This window comes from Bombina bombina, chromosome 4, assembly GCF_027579735.1.
Source record: "Bombina bombina isolate aBomBom1 chromosome 4, aBomBom1.pri, whole genome shotgun sequence".
Taxonomy (NCBI): Eukaryota; Metazoa; Chordata; class Amphibia; order Anura; family Bombinatoridae; genus Bombina; species Bombina bombina.
The window spans coordinates 877,653,829-877,672,890 of record NC_069502.1 but is presented as its reverse complement, the minus strand read 5'-3'; the positions used below and the strand labels follow the sequence as shown (position 1 = coordinate 877,672,890).

Genomic DNA, 19,062 nt, shown 5'->3' with positions numbered 1-19,062 from the left:
CATGCTAATTAGAAAGCACTAAGTAAAGATGAGATAAATATAGCTGTTATCACTCCACAAAGTATGAGATTTGCAATGTAAGATAATAGTGCAGATTGCCAGTAAAGCTAAGTATCCAAAGATACATCAATAGCAACTAAGACAATAAACGGTCGAGCCCTGGTAATGATGATAAACCTGGAATGCTATGAAACCTCTTGATGCTTGATTGCAGGATAAGAGAGATAAGTACTAATACATTAAGTGTGACTAATAATGAACCCTTTAAGTGCTAAGCGCTTTCCCACCTGGGTGCTAAGGTGATTTAAGTTTTCTTTTTTAAGTTGTTTTTTTTTTTAACTTTTTTTATCCAGATCCACAAGACTTACAAGGTTGGAAAGGTTAGGTGATTACCTTTCCAATGGTGGGTCTTGGGGGTCTGTAGCTGCTTAGATGCCTGAGATACAGGCGTCTAAGCAGCATGCCCCCTTTCCCTATACTTTGAATTGTACATTTTGAATAAAGTTGCGCAAAAGGTGAAGCCCCGCCTGTCCTTATGCAGGCCCGATCGCCGGGGTAGGAGCGGGTGGGAGCCCCCAGATCTTCCTCAAGGTGGGAGAGTGCTAGCACCAGAGTGGGAAACTCTGCGACCCTCAGAGGCGTCGTTAGCACTCAAGGGGTTAAAGGGACAGTAAAGTCAAAATTAGACATTCATGATTTTAGACAGAGCTTTCAATTTTACACAACTTTCCAATTTACTTCTGTTAATTTGCTTCCTTCTCTTGTTATCCTTTGCTGAAAGGTTTATCTAGGTAAGCTCAGGAGCAGCAAAGAACCTAGGTTCTAGCTGCTGATTGGTGGCTGCATACATATACCGATTTTCATTGGCTCACCCATATGTTCAGTTAGAAACCAGTAGGGCATTGCTGCTCCTTCAACAAATTATAACAAGAGAACAAAGCAAATTTGATAATAGAAGTGAACTGGAAAGTTGTTTAAAATTGTATGTTCTACCTAAATCATGATTGGGTTTTATGTCCCTTTAAAATATGATGTAAGCACAGAGAATGCTAATCATAAAAATGATTCTGTACCAGAGCATGATATTCGTAGAAGGGTATAAATGTTAGTAACAAAACTGGATGAACAAGATAAGATTATCAGCAGAAAATCACAGAAGTGTGAATAAACACTGGTACTGCTAATATATAGGGTTCAGGGCACTGATAAACTACCAGATATTGTGTTTCTTATTTGTGTCTTGCAAGAGATAAGTACAATTAGATACCGGAAAAGATTAAAATAACACCAGAGATAGCCATTTTCTATGCAAGAAATAGGTAAGTAGGATTAAGCACTGTAAGCTAAATAACTCTCAGATAAGTTATTTCCCATTGTAAGAAATAAGATGTGTAACCCCAGGCATTGTCAAGTAATCACCAGCCAAGCTAATTTCTATATAAGAAAAAAAAAGATGATTAGCACTAGAATGATAATATTTCCATATTTCCCTATATGTTTATTTTCAAAATAGGGACTAGAATGTCAAGAGCTGGTGATATTGATAAAACAACACATATGATTATTCTGTATAGAAGCGTATAGAGAAACGTTGGAAATGCTGATAAATAACTAGATATGGTTAACTTCAATATAAAAGGAAATATGGGTAAGCATTATTAATACAGGGAAACCACAGAAAAGTTTATTTTATATAAGAAAAAACTATGATTAAGCCTGTAAATGCATAAGAACCTCTAATTATGTTTATTATCCACATAATAAGGAGGAATAACTAAGATTAAGCACTAATAACTCTGATAACATAACCAGAGATACTTATGTTCCATGTAATACATAAGAGGTCTGAGTACTGGAGCTGATAACCACAAGAAAACTGTATTTCCATATAAAAAAGGAATTATGGATAAGCACTGGACCGGTAAAGTTAATAATCTACCAGATAAGTCTATTTTCCATACAATAAATTAGAAATCAATATGACTAAGTACTGATAACACTGAGGTTCCCATATAAGACATATGTGGGTTTAAAGTGACACTAAACCCAAAAAAAATTTTCTTTCGTGATTCAGATAGAGCATGAAATTTTAAGCAACTTTCTAATTTACTCCTATTATCAAATTTTCTTCGTTCTCTTGGTATCTTTATTTGAAATGCAAGAATGTAAGTTTAGATGCTGGCCCATTTTTGGTGAACAACCTGGGTTGTTCTTGCTGATTGGTGGATAAATTCATCCACCAATATAAAAGTGTTGTCCAGAGTCCTGAACCAATAAAAAAGTTTAAATGCTTTCTTTTTTAAATAAAGATAGCAAGAGAACGAAGAAAAATTGATAATAGGAGTAAAATAGAAAATTGCTTAAAACTGCATGCTCTATCTGAATCACGAAAGAAAAAAAATTGTGTTTAGTGTCCCTTTAAGCACCTTAGTAAAGCTGATAAACCACCATATATAGTCACTGGTAATGAATATATACCAGATCTTAGAAGGATAAGCTTAGAAAAAGCAACTCTCTTCAGTAGAAATAGGTGTGATTAAGTGGCTGCAATGTTTAGAAAAACACCAGATATATTTATTTTCTACTGCAGCAATGAGAGTAAACAAGCATTTGCAACTATAAGATACACCATAAATATTTAGTTTCTTCAGCAGAAATAAGGGAGATAAATCATCTGAAATTTTAATAAATCAGAACATATTTTCATGTTCTACCTCAGTTAAGAGGGAATACACATCTGAAATGCTATGCTTATAAGCCTCCATATATATATTCATACTCTTTAGTGGACATAAGATGATTACATTTATTTCCCACAAAAGAAATAAGGGTGTTTAATCACCAGTATGATAATAAATCATATACATATTGTCTGCATTATAACAAGGAAAATTGTCAGATAGAGAGCATGGCTATTACTGTCAGGCTGGACGGTAATGTCTTAGCAGCCCTGATAACCATTGCTATAGAAATGTTATATTAGGCAATAAACCGACACGTCGATCGTTTAAACAAAAATATAAGGTAAAATCCCTGAAACATGAGAGATAGTCATAGCCCACATAAATCACCAGAGTAAAATTGCACAATCCGATCTGCCCATCCTTCCCGGGAAGTTCCGGGAAGCGTAGTTCACTCCGAAACGAGCCTGGCCGGAAAATGTTAACTACAACCGCCGCAGTATCACCCATACTCTCCCCCACACTTAACATTCAAAATAGGGTTTAAAAGAGAGCCCGTTTCTCTATGCGCGCAAACAGCTCCCATACTTATACAAGGCTTTGCGTGTGTCGGGTAGTGCGCGTATTGAAAGTAAAACGTTTTTACATGAACTCTAAGCCAACGCGTGCATGAAGCCGAAACTTCGAATATCGCAACCGTGTTAACATATTCCGCCATAAAAGAAAACTAGCACCCTTACTCGCGCACAAACTCATGTTTAACCAAGTGTGATAATCTGACATGAAATATGAATATTTCACATTTTAATGTTATCCATATAGAAGAATATTTTCTATCTATATATATATATATATATATTTATAAAAAAACTTTTTTTGGTAAAATATTTATCTATACTTGAATATAGATTTATGAATATTGCATAAATATGATTTTACATGTTTTCAGTTACTTGACTGCAAAGGGCTCCAATGCACTTATATTTATGTTTACATATGTACTTATGTGTATATATATATGTAAATACATATATACACATATAAATACATATTAAGACGTCTATGTATGAATCTCAATGTTACAGCCCTTTGCCACACACCTGAGACCTCATATCTTCAGCCTTTATAACTTCTTAAATCAATTTTTAAAAATAATTTTATTAGGCAGTGTTATTATGAGCGTAACTGTACTTTTAAATGCATTTTTTATGTGTTTTTTTTAAACTTTTTTGTCAAGCGTAACAGTTAACCAGAGTTCTGAAATTGTGCTATCCTGACATGCGTGAAATTCAATTGCGCTCAAGTGAACGAGTTTACTTTCAACTTGTAATAAGAGTGCTACTTTGGATGCACGCAAAGAGCCACGATAAGCACCTTATTGCTTGCGTGCAACAGTTAGCGTGCCACTTGTAATCTAGCCCTTACTATGCACACTCAACTGTGACCCAACAATCACAGACACAATGTATGTGCACACTCACCTGGTACCCATGTACCTCACACACAATATATGTGCACACTCACCTGTAACCTGTATTCCTCAGACACAGCACAAGTGCACACTAACCTGTAACCTGCATCCTTTAGACACAGTGTATGTGCACATTAACCTGTAACCTGCATTCCTCAGAAACAGTGTACGTGCACACTCACCTGTAACCTGCATCCCTCAGACACAGTGTACATGCACACTCAGCTGTAACCCATGTCGCTCAGAAACAGTAGAAGCTCAGAGGCAGAACTTTTATTCACTTTCTGCGATGACATTTTTTTTGTGAACATTTTTCTGCAGGTTATTTTTAAATTAGGCCGTTACAGTAAAGCACCAGTTCAGTTGCAATGTGTTGATTAACTGGAGAGTAAAGCAATTTTTAAAGATTAATATATTGCAGCAGTTGAAAATTGGATTGCAAATTAGCTGCAGACAAAAAAAAAAAAAAAGGAAAAATGTCTCTTGAATAAAGTACTTTTCACTTGGTCTAACATAGAAATGTAGTAATAAAAACGTGCAGTGCTCATAAAAATGTCTTACATTCAGAAAAAACAGCTTTGCAGACTGGGGAACGGTTAAGGGGTTGGGTTTGAAAAAAATCTGAAAGCCAGTCAACAATCAATGTGCTGTTGCTTTGCAGCTCTACTGCATATTTGACTACTTCAAACAGCACTTTGCTGTGGATGCGATGTTAAGGAAAACTTACACAGTGCTACCAGAGCAAAGCTCTGTTTAAATAGAACAGCCTGATGTGGAGCAGCTCTGCAAAGTGAAAGCACTTACAGTTCCTGCATGTGTCCTGTTCTTTCTGCAGACATGATGCATTTTCTGCGATGACATCTCAGATCACTGCATGTTCTGCCATGGGGAAGTGCAAACTCTCCTGGGCTGATACTGTCATTGGTTTACTTATCAGTAACCTATGTAACTTACACGCAATTTACGTGCATACTTACCTGTAACCTGCGCTCCTCAGACACAACATTCATCTACACTCAGCTGCAGCCTAAGTCCCTCAGACACAACACAAGTGCACACTCACCTGGGATGATACTGTCACTGGTTTACTTATTTGTAACCCACATACCTCACACACAATATAAGTGCTCATTCACTTGTAACTCACATACCTCAGACACAACATACATACACTCACTTGTAATACAGTAGACTACAAGGGAGAGCAGTAAGTAACTGTGTGCACAGCCCCGGCAGACTGTCACGTATTACTACTCACCGGCAGGGAGGGACCACTGCATTTCAGTCTGATGACTATTCATGTCATCTGTCTCATCCTCTTCCTTCACATTTAATAGCCCTGTGCCTGAGTTTTCCTCTAGACGCCCTGTAATTACAGCAGAAAGTTATCCAATATTAGACGGTACAGGGTATAACTCTTTCTTACCCTCCTTTTTTTAAAAATATATTTTAAACATTTTTGTTGAATATGACATAAGCCTAATACATAATTAAACATAGAGATATCATCCAAGATGTACTCTAAAAAATTAACACAGAATTTAGTAGCACAACTAAAAAAAATTAAATCCATCTTGAAGGGGTATGAAACCCACATTTTTTTTCGTTCTCTTGCTATCTTTATTTAAAAAGCAGGAATTTAAAGCTTAGGAGCCAGCTCATTTTAGGTTCAGCACCCTGGATAGTGCTTGCTTATTGGTGGCTACATTTAGCAAACCAATAAACAAGCATAAGCCAGGTTCTGAACTAAAAATGGGCCGACTCTTAAAGGGACAGTCAACACCAGAATTGTTGTTGTTTTAAAAGATAGATAATCCCTTTATTACCCATTCCCCAGTTTTACATAACTAACACTGTTATATTAATATACTTTTTACCTCTGTGATTAACTTGTATCTAAGCATCTTCTGATAGCCCCCTGATTACATGACATTTTATTTATTATCTATTGACTTTCATTTTAGCCAATTAGTGCAGTGTCTGCCACAATTCAAGGGCGTGATCACAATGTTATCTATATGGTTTACATGAACTAGCTCTCCCCTGTTGTGAAAAGCAAATAACAAAGTATGTGATAACAGGAGGCCTTCAAGGGCTTAAACGTTATCATATCAGACTTCCTTGGGTTAGCTTTCAACTAAGAATACCAAAAGAACAAAGCAAAATTGGTGATGAAAGTAAATTGGAAAGTTGTTTAAAATTACACGCCCTATTTGAAACATGAAAGTTTTTTTTGACTTGACTGTCCCCTTTAAGCTTTACATTCCTGCTTTTTAAATAAAGATAGCAAAAGAACAAAGAAAAATTGATAATAGGAGTAAATTAGAAAGTTGCTTTAAACTGCATGCTCTATCTAAATCATGAAAGAAAAAAAACAGAATTTATGCTTACCTGATAAATTACTTTCTCCAACGGTGTGTCCGGTCCACGGCGTCATCCTTACTTGTGGGATATTCTCTTCCCCAACAGGAAATGGCAAAGAGCCCAGCAAAGCTGGTCACATGATCCCTCCTAGGCTCCGCCTACCCCAGTCATTCGACCGACGTAAAGGAGGAATATGCATAGGAGAAATCATATGATACCGTGGTGACTGTAGTTAGAGAAAATAATTCATCAGACCTGATTAAAAAAACCAGGGCGGGCCGTGGACCGGACACACCGTTGGAGAAAGTAATTTATCAGGTAAGCATAAATTCTGTTTTCTCCAACATAGGTGTGTCCGGTCCACGGCGTCATCCTTACTTGTGGGAACCAATACCAAAGCTTTAGGACACGGATGATGGGAGGGAGCAAATCAGGTCACCTAGATGGAAGGCACCACGGCATGCAAAACCTTTCTCCCAAAAATAGCCTCAGAAGAAGCAAAAGTATCAAATTTGTAAAATTTGGTAAAAGTGTGCAGTGAAGACCAAGTCGCTGCCTTACATATCTGATCAACAGAAGCCTCGTTCTTGAAGGCCCATGTGGAAGCCACAGCCCTAGTGGAGTGAGCTGTGATTCTTTCAGGAGGCTGCCGTCCGGCAGTCTCATAAGCCAATCGGATGATGCTTTTAAGCCAAAAAGAGAGAGAGGTAGAAGTTGCTTTTTGACCTCTCCTTTTACCAGAATAAACAACAAACAAAGAAGATGTTTGTCTGAAATCCTTTGTAGCCTCTAAATAGAATTTTAGAGCACGAACTACATCCAAATTGTGTAACAAACGTTCCTTCTTTGAAACTGGATTCGGACACAAAGAAGGCACAACTATCTCCTGGTTAATGTTTTTGTTAGAAACAACTTTCGGAAGAAAACCAGGTTTAGTACGCAAAACCACCTTATCTGCATGGAACACCAGATAAGGAGGAGAACACTGCAGAGCAGATAACTCTGAAACTCTTCTAGCAGAAGAAATTGCAACCAAAAACAAAACTTTCCAAGATAGTAACTTAATATCTACGGAATGTAAGGGTTCAAACGGAACCCCTTGAAGAACTGAAAGAACTAAATTGAGACTCCAAGGAGGAGTCAAAGGTTTGTAAACAGGCTTGATTCTAACCAGAGCCTGAACAAAATCTTGAACATCTGGCACAGCCGCCAGTTTTTTGTGAAGTAAAACAGATAAAGCAGAAATCTGTCCCTTCAAAGAACTTGCAGATAATCCTTTCTCCAAACCCTCCTGTAGAAAGGATAGAATCTTAGGAATTTTTATCTTGTTCCATGGGAATCCTTTAGATTCACACCAACAAATATATTTTTTCCATATTTTATGGTAAATTTTCCTAGTTACAGGCTTTCTAGCCTGAACAAGAGTATCAATGACAGAATCTGAAAACCCACGCTTTGATAAAATCAAGCGTTCAATCTCCAAGCAGTCAGTTGGAGTGAAGCCAGATTCGGATGTTCGAATGGACCTTGAACAAGAAGGTCCTGTCTCAAAGGTAGCTTCCATGGTGGAGCCGATGACATATTCACCAGGTCTGCATACCAAGTTCTGCGTGGCCACGCAGGAGCTATCAAGATCACCGAAGCCCTCTCCTGATTTATCCTGGCTACCAGCCTGGGAATGAGAGGGAACGGTGGGAATACATAAGCTAGGTTGAAGGTCCAAGGCGCTATCAGTGCATCTACTAGAGTCGCCCTGGGATCCCTGGATCTGGACCCGTAGCAAGGAACCTTGAAGTTCTGACGAGACGCCATCAGGTCCATGTCTGGAATGCCCCATAATTGAGTTATTTGGGCAAAGATTTCCGGATGGAGTTCCCACTCCCCCGGATGGAAAGTCTGACGACTCAGAAAATCCGCTTCCCAATTTTCCACTCCTGGGATGTGGATTGCAGACAAGTGGCAGGAGTGATTCTCCGCCCATTGAATTATTTTGGTCACTTCCTCCATCGCCAGGGAACTCCTTGTTCCCCCTTGATGGTTGATATATGCAACAGTCGTCATGTTGTCTGATTGAAACCTTATGAATTTGGCCTTTGCTAGTTGAGGCCAAGCTTTGAGAGCATTGAATATCGCTCGCAGTTCCAGAATGTTTATCGGGAGAAGAGATTCTTCCCGAGACCATAGACCCTGAGCTTTCAGGGGTTCCCAGACCGCGCCCCAGCCCACCAGACTGGCGTCGGTCGTGACAATGACCCACTCTGGTCTGCGGAAGCTCATTCCCTGTGACAGGTTGTCCAGGTTCAGCCACCAACGGAGTGAATCTCTGGTTCTTTGATCTACTTGGATCGTCGGAGACAAGTCTGTATAATCCCCATTCCACTGTCTGAGCATGCACAGTTGTAATGGTCTTAGATGAATTCGTGCAAAAGGAACTATGTCCATTGCCGCAACCATCAAACCTATTACTTCCATGCACTGCGCTATGGAAGGAAGAAGAACAGAATGAAGTACTTGACAAGAGCTTAGAAGTTTTGATTTTCTGGCCTCTGTCAGAAAAATCTTCATTTCTAAGGAGTCTATTATTGTTCCCAAGAAGGGAACTCTTGTTGACGGGGACAGAGAACTTTTTTCTATGTTCACTTTCCACCCGTGAGATCTGAGAAAGGCTAGGACAATGTCCGTATGAGCCTTTGCTTTTGACAGAGACGACGCTTGAATCAGTATGTCGTCCAAGTAAGGTACTACTGCAATGCCCCTTGGTCTTAGCACCGCTAGAAGGGACCCTAGTACCTTTGTGAAAATCCTTGGAGCAGTGGCTAATCCGAATGGAAGTGCCACAAACTGGTAATGCTTGTCCAGAAAGGCGAACCTTAGGAACCGATGATGTTCCTTGTGGATAGGAATATGTAGATACGCATCCTTTAAATCCACCGTGGTCATGAATTGACCTTCCTGGATGGTAGGAAGAATTGTTCGAATGGTTTCCATCTTGAACAATGGAACCCTGAGAAATCTGTTTAGAATCTTGAGATCTAAAATTGGTCTGAATGTTCCTTCTTTTTTGGGAACTATGAACAGATTGGAGTAAAACCCCATCCCTTGTTCTCCTAATGGAACAGGATGAATCACTCCCATTCTTAACAGGTCTTCTACACAATGTAAGAATGCCTGTCTTTTTATTTGGTTTGAAGACAATTGAGACCTGTGGAACCTCCCCCTTGGGGGTAGTTCCTTGAATTCCAGGAGATAACCTTGAGAAACTATTTCTAGCGCCCAAGGATCCTGAACATCTCTTGCCCAAGCCTGAGCAAAGAGAGAGAGTCTGCCCCCCACCAGATCCGGTCCCGGATCGGGGGCCAACACTTCATGCTGTTTTAGTAGCAGTGGCAGGTTTCTTGGCCTGCTTACCCTTGTTCCAGCCTTGCATCGGTCTCCAGGCTGGTTTGGTTTGAGAACTATTACCCTCTTGCTTAGAGGGTGTAGAATTTGAGGCTGGTCCGTTTCTGCGAAAGGGACGAAAATTTGGCTTATTTTTAGCCTTAAAAGACCTATCCTGAGGAAGGGTGTGGCCCTTTCCCCCAGTGATGTCTGAAATAATCTCTTTCAAGTCAGGGCCAAACAGCGTTTTACCTTTGAAAGGGATGTTAAGCAATTTGTTCTTGGAGGACACATCCGCTGACCAAGACTTTAGCCAAAGCGCTCTGCGCGCCACAATAGCAAAACTTGAATTTTTCGCCGCTAATCTAGCTAATTGCAAAGTGGCGTCTAAGATAAAAGAGTTAGCCAATTTAAGTGCTTGAACTCTGTCCATAACCTCCTCATACGAAGAGTCTTTATTGAGCGACTTTTCTAGTTCTTCGACCCAGAAACACGCTGCTGTAGTGACAGGAACAATGCATGAAATTGGTTGTAGAAGGTAACCTTGCTGAACAAACATCTTTTTAAGCAAACCCTCTAATTTTTTATCCATAGGATCTTTGAAAGCACAACTATCTTCTATAGGGATAGTAGTGCGTTTGTTTAGAGTAGAAACCGCCCCCTCGACCTTAGGGACTGTCTGCCATAAGTCCTTTCTGGGGTCGACCATAGGAAATAATTTTTTAAATATAGGGGGAGGAACAAAAAGGTATGCCGGGCCTTTCCCATTCCTTATTTACAATATCCGCCACCCGCTTGGGTATAGGAAAAGCATCGGGGGGCACCGGGACCTCTAGGAACTTGTCCATCTTACATAACTTCTCTGGAATGACCAAATTGTCACAATCATCCAGAGTAGATAACACCTCCTTAAGCAGAGCGTGGAGATGTTCTAATTTAAATTTAAAAGTAATAACATCAGGTTCAGCTTGTTGAGAAATTTTTCCTGAATCTGAAATTTCTCCCTCAGACAAAACCTCCCTCCTGGCCCCTTCAGATTGGTGTGAGGGTATGTCAGAACCATTATCATCAGCGTCCTCATGCTCTTCAGTATCTAAAACAGAGCAATCGCGCTTTCTCTGATAAGTGGGCATTTTGGACAAAATGTTTTTAATAGAATTATCCATTACAGCCGTTAATTGTTGCATAGTAAGAAGGATTGGCGCACTAGATGTACTAGGGGCCTCTTGTGTGGGCAAGACTGGTGTAGACACAGAAGGGGAAGATGCAGTACCATGCTTACTCCCCTCGCTTGAGGAATCATTTTGGGCAACATCATTATCAGTGGCATCATTGTCCCTACTTTGTTTGGACACTATGTCACATTCATCACATATATTTAAATGGGGAGGAACCTTGGCATCCAAACATACAGAACATCGTCTATCTGATGGTTCAGACATGTTAACAGGCATAAACTTGATAACAAAGCACAAAAAACCGTTAAAATAAAACCGTTACTGTCACTTTAAATTTTAAACTGAACACACTTTATTACTGAATATGTGAAAAAGTATGAAGGAATTGTTCAAAATTCACCAAAATTTCACCACAGTGTCTTAAAGCCTTAAAAGTATTGCACACCAAATTTGAAAGCTTTAACTCTTAAAATAACGGAACCGGAGCCGTTTATACATTTAACCCCTATACAGTCCCTGGTATCTGCTTTGCTGAGACCCAACCAAGCCCAGAGGGGAATACGATACCAAATGACGCCTTCAATAAGCTTTTTCAGTGGTTCTTATAGTAGTATTCTTATACTAAACTAAGAAAATGGCTTACCGGTTCCCATAGGGAAAATGACAGCTTCCAGCATTACCAAGTCTTGTTAGAAATGTGTCATACCTCAAGCAGCAAAAGTCTGCCCACTGTTTCCCCCAACTGAAGTTAATTCATCTCAACAGTCCTGTGTGGAAACAGCCATCGATTTTAGTAACGGTTGCTAAAATCATTTTCCTCTTACAAACAGAAATCTTCATCTCTTTTCTGTTTCACAGTAAATAGTACATACCAGCACTATTTTAAAATAACAAACTCTTGATAGAAGAATAAAACTACATTTAAACACCAAAAAACTCTTAGCCATCTCCGTGGAGATGTTGCCTGTGCAACGGCAAAGAGAATGACTGGGGTAGGCGGAGCCTAGGAGGGATCATGTGACCAGCTTTGCTGGGCTCTTTGCCATTTCCTGTTGGGGAAGAGAATATCCCACAAGTAAGGATGACGACGTGGACCGGACACACCTATGTTGGAGAAAAGTTGGGTTTAGTGTCCCTTTAAGGGTTAAAGGGACACTCAGGTTAAATTACATTTTCTTGATTCAGATACAGCATGACATTTTAAACAACTTTCCAATTTACTTCCATTAAAAAAAATGTGCACAGTCTTTTATATTTACAATTTTTGAGTCACCAGATCCTACTGAGCATGTGCAAGAATTCACAGACTATACGTATATGCATTTGTGATTGGCTGATTGCTATCACATGGTAAAAGGGGAGTGGAAATATACATAACTTTGAAATTTGTTATACAAAAATCTACTACTAATTTGAAGTTCAGACTAAGTGCTATTGCATTGTCTTGTTATCTTGCATTTGTTGATTATGCAAATCTAATGTGTTGACTGGTCCAATTAAACCAACATTTTGTGTACAGTAGTAACTTTGAAGGTGTCTAATTTATTGATCCATGAATAGGAAGGCCCCTGGAGGAATCCTGCTGATTGGTAAATGTGAATTATTAAACATTGTGTATTATGCCAATAGCCCTCTCGGATGAAGCTCCCTGCATGGAACAGTCTATAATAGTGTGCTGTGAGGTTTTAGATGAGTGAGATAATAAAAGCTGCTGAGCAAACCTTAAGTAAAAGCTTGCTGCCTGTTTACTTTTCTATCTTTGTACACCGACCTACACAGAACTGGCTAAGCAGGAATCATTGTGCTGAGTGCACCAGGAAGGTTAGACAGACAAGTGAGATCCTAGTGAGAGGAAGTACCGGCTAGATTCTATAACAATACAAGCAGCACTTATAGGGAAGAACACTGGGAAATAGTGCAGAACGCCTATTGCTCTGCGCATAATTTCACCCCCAGGCCCAGCTACGCAATGAAGAGCTGTGCCATATTGCATACAATACGTTTATACAACCAGAGATAACAGAATATTAGATGCCTCAGTGCTGCACATAACTAGGGTAAAAGCGATGTTCTCATGATTAACATTGCTGCTATATATAGAGCATCCTCCTGATACTAACTCAGTATTGCTCTCATGACAAACACTACTGCTATATATAGAGCACGCTCCTGATACTACCTCAGTATGTTCTCATGATAAACACTGCTGCTATATATAGAGCACGCTCCTGATACTACCTCAGTATGTTCTCATGACAAACACTACTGCTATATATAGAGCACGCTCCTGATACTACCTCAGTATGTTCTCATGACAAACACTACTGCTATATATAGAGCACGCTCCTGATACTACCTCAGTATGCTCTCATGATAAACACTGCTGCTATATATAGAGCACACTCCTGATACTACCTCAGTATGTTCTCATGATAAACACTGCTGCTATATATAAAGCACGCTCCTGATACTACCTCAGTATGCTCTCATGGTAAACACTGCTGCTATATATAGAGCACATTCTTGATACTACCTCAGTATGCTCTCATGATAAACACTGCTGCTATATATACAGGGAGTGCAGAATTATTAGGCAAGTTGTATTTTTGAGGATTAATTTTATTATTGAACAACAACCATGTTCTCAATGAACCCAAAAAACTCATTAATATCAAAGCTGAATAGTTTTGGAAGTAGTTTTTAGTTTGTTTTTAGTTATAGCTATTTTAGGGGGATATCTGTGTGTGCAGGTGACTATTACTGTGCATAATTATTAGGCAACTTAACAAAAAACAAATATATACCCATTTCAATTATTTATTTTTACCAGTGAAACCAATATAACATCTCAACATTCACAAATATACATTTCTGACATTCAAAAACAAAACAAAAACAAATCAGTGACAATATAGCCCCCTTTCTTTGCAAGGACACTCAAAAGCCTGCCATCCATGGATTCTGTCAGTGTTTTGATCTGTTCACCATCAACATTGCGTGCAGCAGCAACCACAGCCTCCCAGACACTGTTCAGAGAGGTGTACTGTTTTCCCTCCTTGTAAATCTCACATTTGATGATGGACCACAGGTTCTCAATGGGGTTCAGATCAGGTGAACAAGGAGGCCATGTCATTAGATTTTCTTCTTTTATACCCTTTCTTGCCAGCCACGCTGTGGAGTACTTGGACGCGTGTGATGGAGCATTGTCCTGCATGAAAATCATGTTTTTCTTGAAGGATGCAGACTTCTTTCTGTACCACTGCTTGAAGAAGGTGTCTTCCAGAAACTGGCAGTAGAACTGGGAGTTGAGATTGACTCCATCCTCAACCCGAAAAGGCCCCACAAGCTCATCTTTGATGATACCAGCCCAAACCAGTACTCCACCTCCACCTTGCTGGCGTCTGAGTCGGACTGGAGCTCTCTGCCCTTTACCAATCCAGCCACGGGCCCATCCATCTGGCCCATCAAGACTCACTCTCATTTCATCAGTCCATAAAACCTTAGAAAAATCAGTCTTGAGATATTTCTTGGCCCAGTCTTGATGTTTCAGCTTGTGTGTCTTGTTCAGTGGTGGTCGTCTTTCAGCCTTTCTTACCTTGGCCATGTCTCTGAGTATTGCACACCTTGTGCTTTTGGGCACTCCAGTGATGTTGCAGCTCTGAAATATGGCCAAACTGGTGGCAAGTGGCATCTTGGCAGCTGCACGCTTGACTTTTCTCAGTTCATGGGCAGTTATTTTGCGCCTTGGTTTTTCCACACGCTTCTTGCGACCCTGTTGACTATTTTGAATGAAACGCTTGATTGTTCGATGATCACGCTTCAGAAGCTTTGCAATTTTAAGAGTGCTGCATCCCTCTGCAAGATATCTCACTATTTTTGACTTTTCTGAGCCTGTCAAGTCCTTCTTTTGACCCATTTTGCCAAAGGAAAGGAAGTTGCCTAATAATTATGCACACCTGATATAGGGTGTTGATGTCATTAGACCACACCCCTTCTCATTACAGAGATGCACATCACCTAATATGCTTAATTGGTAGTAGGCTTTCGAGCCTATACAGCTTGGAGTAAGACAACATGCATAAAGAGGATGATGTGGTCAAAATACTCATTTGCCTAATAATTCTGCACACAGTGTAGAGCACGCTCCTGATACTACCTCAGTATGCTCTCATGGTAAACACTGCTGCTATATATAGAGCACACTCCTGATACTACCTCAGTATGCTCTCATGGTAAACACTGCTGCTATATATAGAGCACATTCTTGATACTACCTCAGTATGCTCTCATGATAAGCACTGCTGCCATATGTAGCGCACGCTCCTGATACTACCTCAGTATGCTCTCATGGTAAACACTGCTGCTATATATAGGGCACGCTCCTGATACTACCTCAGTATGCTCTCATGGTAAACACTGCTGCTATATATAGAGCACGCTCCTGATACTACCTCAGTATGTTCTCATGATAAACAATGCTGCCATATAGAGCACGCTCCTGATACTACCTCAGTATGCTCTCATGGTAAACACTGCTGCTATATATAGGGCACGCTCCTGATACTACCTCAGTATGTTCTCATGATAAACACTGCTGCTATATATAGAGCACGCTCCTGATACTACCTCAGTATGTTCTCATGATAAACACTGCTGCTATATATAGGGCACATTCCTGATACTACCTCAGTATGCTCTCATGATAAACACTGCTGCTATATATAAAGCACGCTCCTGATACTACCTCAGTATGCTCTCATGGTAAACACTGCTGCTATATATAGAGAACGCTCCTGATACTACCTCAGTATGCTCTCATGGTAAACACTGCTGCTATATATAGAGCACATTCTTGATACTACCTCAGTATGCTCTCATGATAAACACTGCTGCTATAGAGCATGCTCCTGATACTACCTCAGTATGCTCTCATGGTAAACACTGCTGCTATATATAGAGCACGCTCCCTATACTACCTCAGTATGCTCTCATTATAAACACTGCTGATATATATATAGGGCACACTCCTGATACTACCTCAGTATGCTCTCATGGTAAACACTGCTGCTATATATAGAGCACATTCTTGATACTACCTCAGTATGCTCTCATGATAAGCACTGCTGCCATATGTAGCGCACGCTCCTGATACTACCTCAGTATGCTCTCATGGTAAACACTGCTGCTATATATAGGGCACGCTCCTGATACTACCTCAGTATGCTCTCATGGTAAACACTGCTGCTATATATAGAGCACGCTCCTGATACTACCTCAGTATTGCTCTCATTATAAACACTGCTGCTATATATAGGGCACGCTCCTGATACTACCTCAGTATGCTCTCATGATAAACACTGCTGCTATATATAGAGCACGCTCCTGATACTACCTCAGTATGCTCTCATGATAAACACTGCTGCTATATATAGAGCACACTCCTGATACTACCTCAGTATGCTCTAATCACAAGCACTGCTGCTATATATACAGCACACTCCTGTGCCTACCTCAGTATGCTCTCATGATAAACACTGCTGATATATATAGAGCACGCTCCTGATACTACCTAAGTATGCTCTCATGATAAACACTGCTGCTATATATAAAGCACGCTCCTGATTCTACCTCAGTATGTTCTCATGATAAACACTGCTGATATATATAGAGCACGCTCCTGATACTACCTCAGTATGCTCTCATGATAAACACTGCTGCTATATATAGGGCACACTCCTGATACTACCTCAGTATGCTCTCATGATAAACACTACTGCTATATATAGAGAGCACACTCCTGATACTACCTCAGTATGCTCTCATGATAAACACTGCTGCTCTATATAGAGCACACTCCTGATACTACCTCAGTATGTTCTCATGATAAACACTGCTGCTATATATAGAGCACACTCCTGATACTACCTCAGTATGCTCTCATGATAAACAGTGCTGCTATATATAAAGCACACTCCTGATACTACCTCAGTATGCGCTCATGGTAAACACTACTGCTCTATATAGAGCACACTCCTGATACTACCTCAGTATGCCCTTATGATAAACATGGCTGCTATATATAGAGCACGCTCCTGATACTACCTCAGTATGCCCTTATGATAAACATGGCTGCTATATATAAAGCACGCTCCTGATACTACCTCAGTATGTTCTTTTCATAAACACTGCTGCTATATATAAATCACGCTCCTGATACTACCTCAGTATGCTCTTATGATAAACGCTACTGCTATAAATAGAGCACGCTAATGATACTACCTCAGTTTGCTCTCATGATAAACACTGCTGCTATATATAGAGCACGCGCCTGATACTACCTCAGTATTGCTCTCATGATAAACATGGCTGCTATATATAGAGCACGCTCCTGATACTACCTCAGTATGCTCTCATGATAAACACTGCTGCTATATATAGAGCACACTCCGTATACTACCTCAGTATGCTCTCATGATAAACATGGCTGCTATATATAGGGCACGCTAAACAGTGAAGGCCATTTGTCTGCTCATATGAGATGAATCTCTAATTATGTAAATCTATGGCAGAATAAAACAGCAGTGCGACCATAACAGTAAAGTATGAAACTTCAATAGAGCACACAATGTAGATGTGTTACCCCTGATTTAGTGCTCCCTGTATGTGACCAACACCACATACACATTATAGTAACTACACAGCTCTGTGCCTATAAAACTTATTAAACCCCTGATTTAGTGCTCCCTGTATGTGACCAACAACACCACATACACATTATAGTAACTACACAGCTCTGTGCCTATAAAACTTATTAAACCCCTGATTTAGTGCTCCCTGTATGTGACCAACAACACTACATACACATTATAGTAACTACACAGCTCTGTCACTATAAACCTTATTAAACCCCTGATTTAGTGCTCCCTGAATGTGACCAACAACACCACATACACATTATAGTAACTACACAGCTCTGTGCCTATAAACCTTATTAAACCCCTGATTTAGTGCTCCCTGTATGTGACCAATAACACCACATACACATTATAGTAACTACACAGCTCTGTGCCTATAAAACTTATTAAATCCCTGATTTAGTGCTCCCTGAATGTGACCAACAACACCACATACACATTATAGTAACTACACAGCTCTGTGCCTATAAACCTTATTAAACCCCTGATTTAGTGCTCCCTGTATGTGACCAACAACACCACATACACATTATAGTAACTACACAGCTCTGTGCCTATAAAACTTATTAAACCCCTGATTTAGTGCTCCCTGTATGTGACCAACAACACCACATACACATTATAGTAACTACACAGCTCTGTCACTATAAACCTTATTAAACCCCTGATTTAGTGCTCCCTGAATGTGACCAACAACACCACACACACATTATAGTAACTACACAGCTCTGTGCTTATAAACCTTATTAAACCCGATTTAACCCCTTAAGGACCAACGACGTACAGGGTTGTTAACGACCAAGGACATACCCTGTACGTCGTTGGTGTTTTCAAGCGGTGGAAGCGATCCTGATCGCTTCCAGCCGCTTACATGTTATTGCAGTGATGCCTCGATATTGAGGCATCCTGCAATAACATTTTTTAGCAATCCAATGCAGATCGTGTGCTGGGGCACCGGGGCCAGCATGGGCAGCGGGGGTGGCAGCGTGCATGGGGGCGGGAGGGAACGCTACACTATGGAACAATTGTATGATTAAGTGGGAGAGAGGAGGGCGGAAATATTTATCTAAGGGATCTTGGAGGGGGTGGGGGGTTGGTTATTGAGGGGGGGCAGCTACACTACGAACAAATATGTAAAAAGTAAAAAAACAACAACATTTAATGGCAAACTGGGTACTGGCAGACAGTTGCCAGTACCCAAGATAGCGCACAATAAGGCAGAGGGGGAGGGTTAGAGAGTTATTGGGGCGGGGGTTAGGAAGGTTGGGGGCTAAGGGGGGGATCCTACACAGCAG

At 40.2% G+C, this 19,062-nt stretch overlaps 1 protein-coding gene across 2 annotated transcripts in view; it reads right to left on the bottom strand.

Annotated features, from left to right (window-relative positions):
- The window catches only part of LOC128657405 (oocyte zinc finger protein XlCOF22-like), a 125,960-nt gene that overhangs the window by 95,848 nt on the left and 11,050 nt on the right, over positions 1-19,062 (bottom strand). For both annotated transcript variants that reach the window (XM_053711741.1, XM_053711742.1), the window contains exon 3: positions 5,411-5,518. In XM_053711741.1, the coding sequence (XP_053567716.1) occupies positions 5,411-5,518 (108 nt within the window). The remainder of the gene's footprint in view (positions 1-5,410; positions 5,519-19,062) is intronic.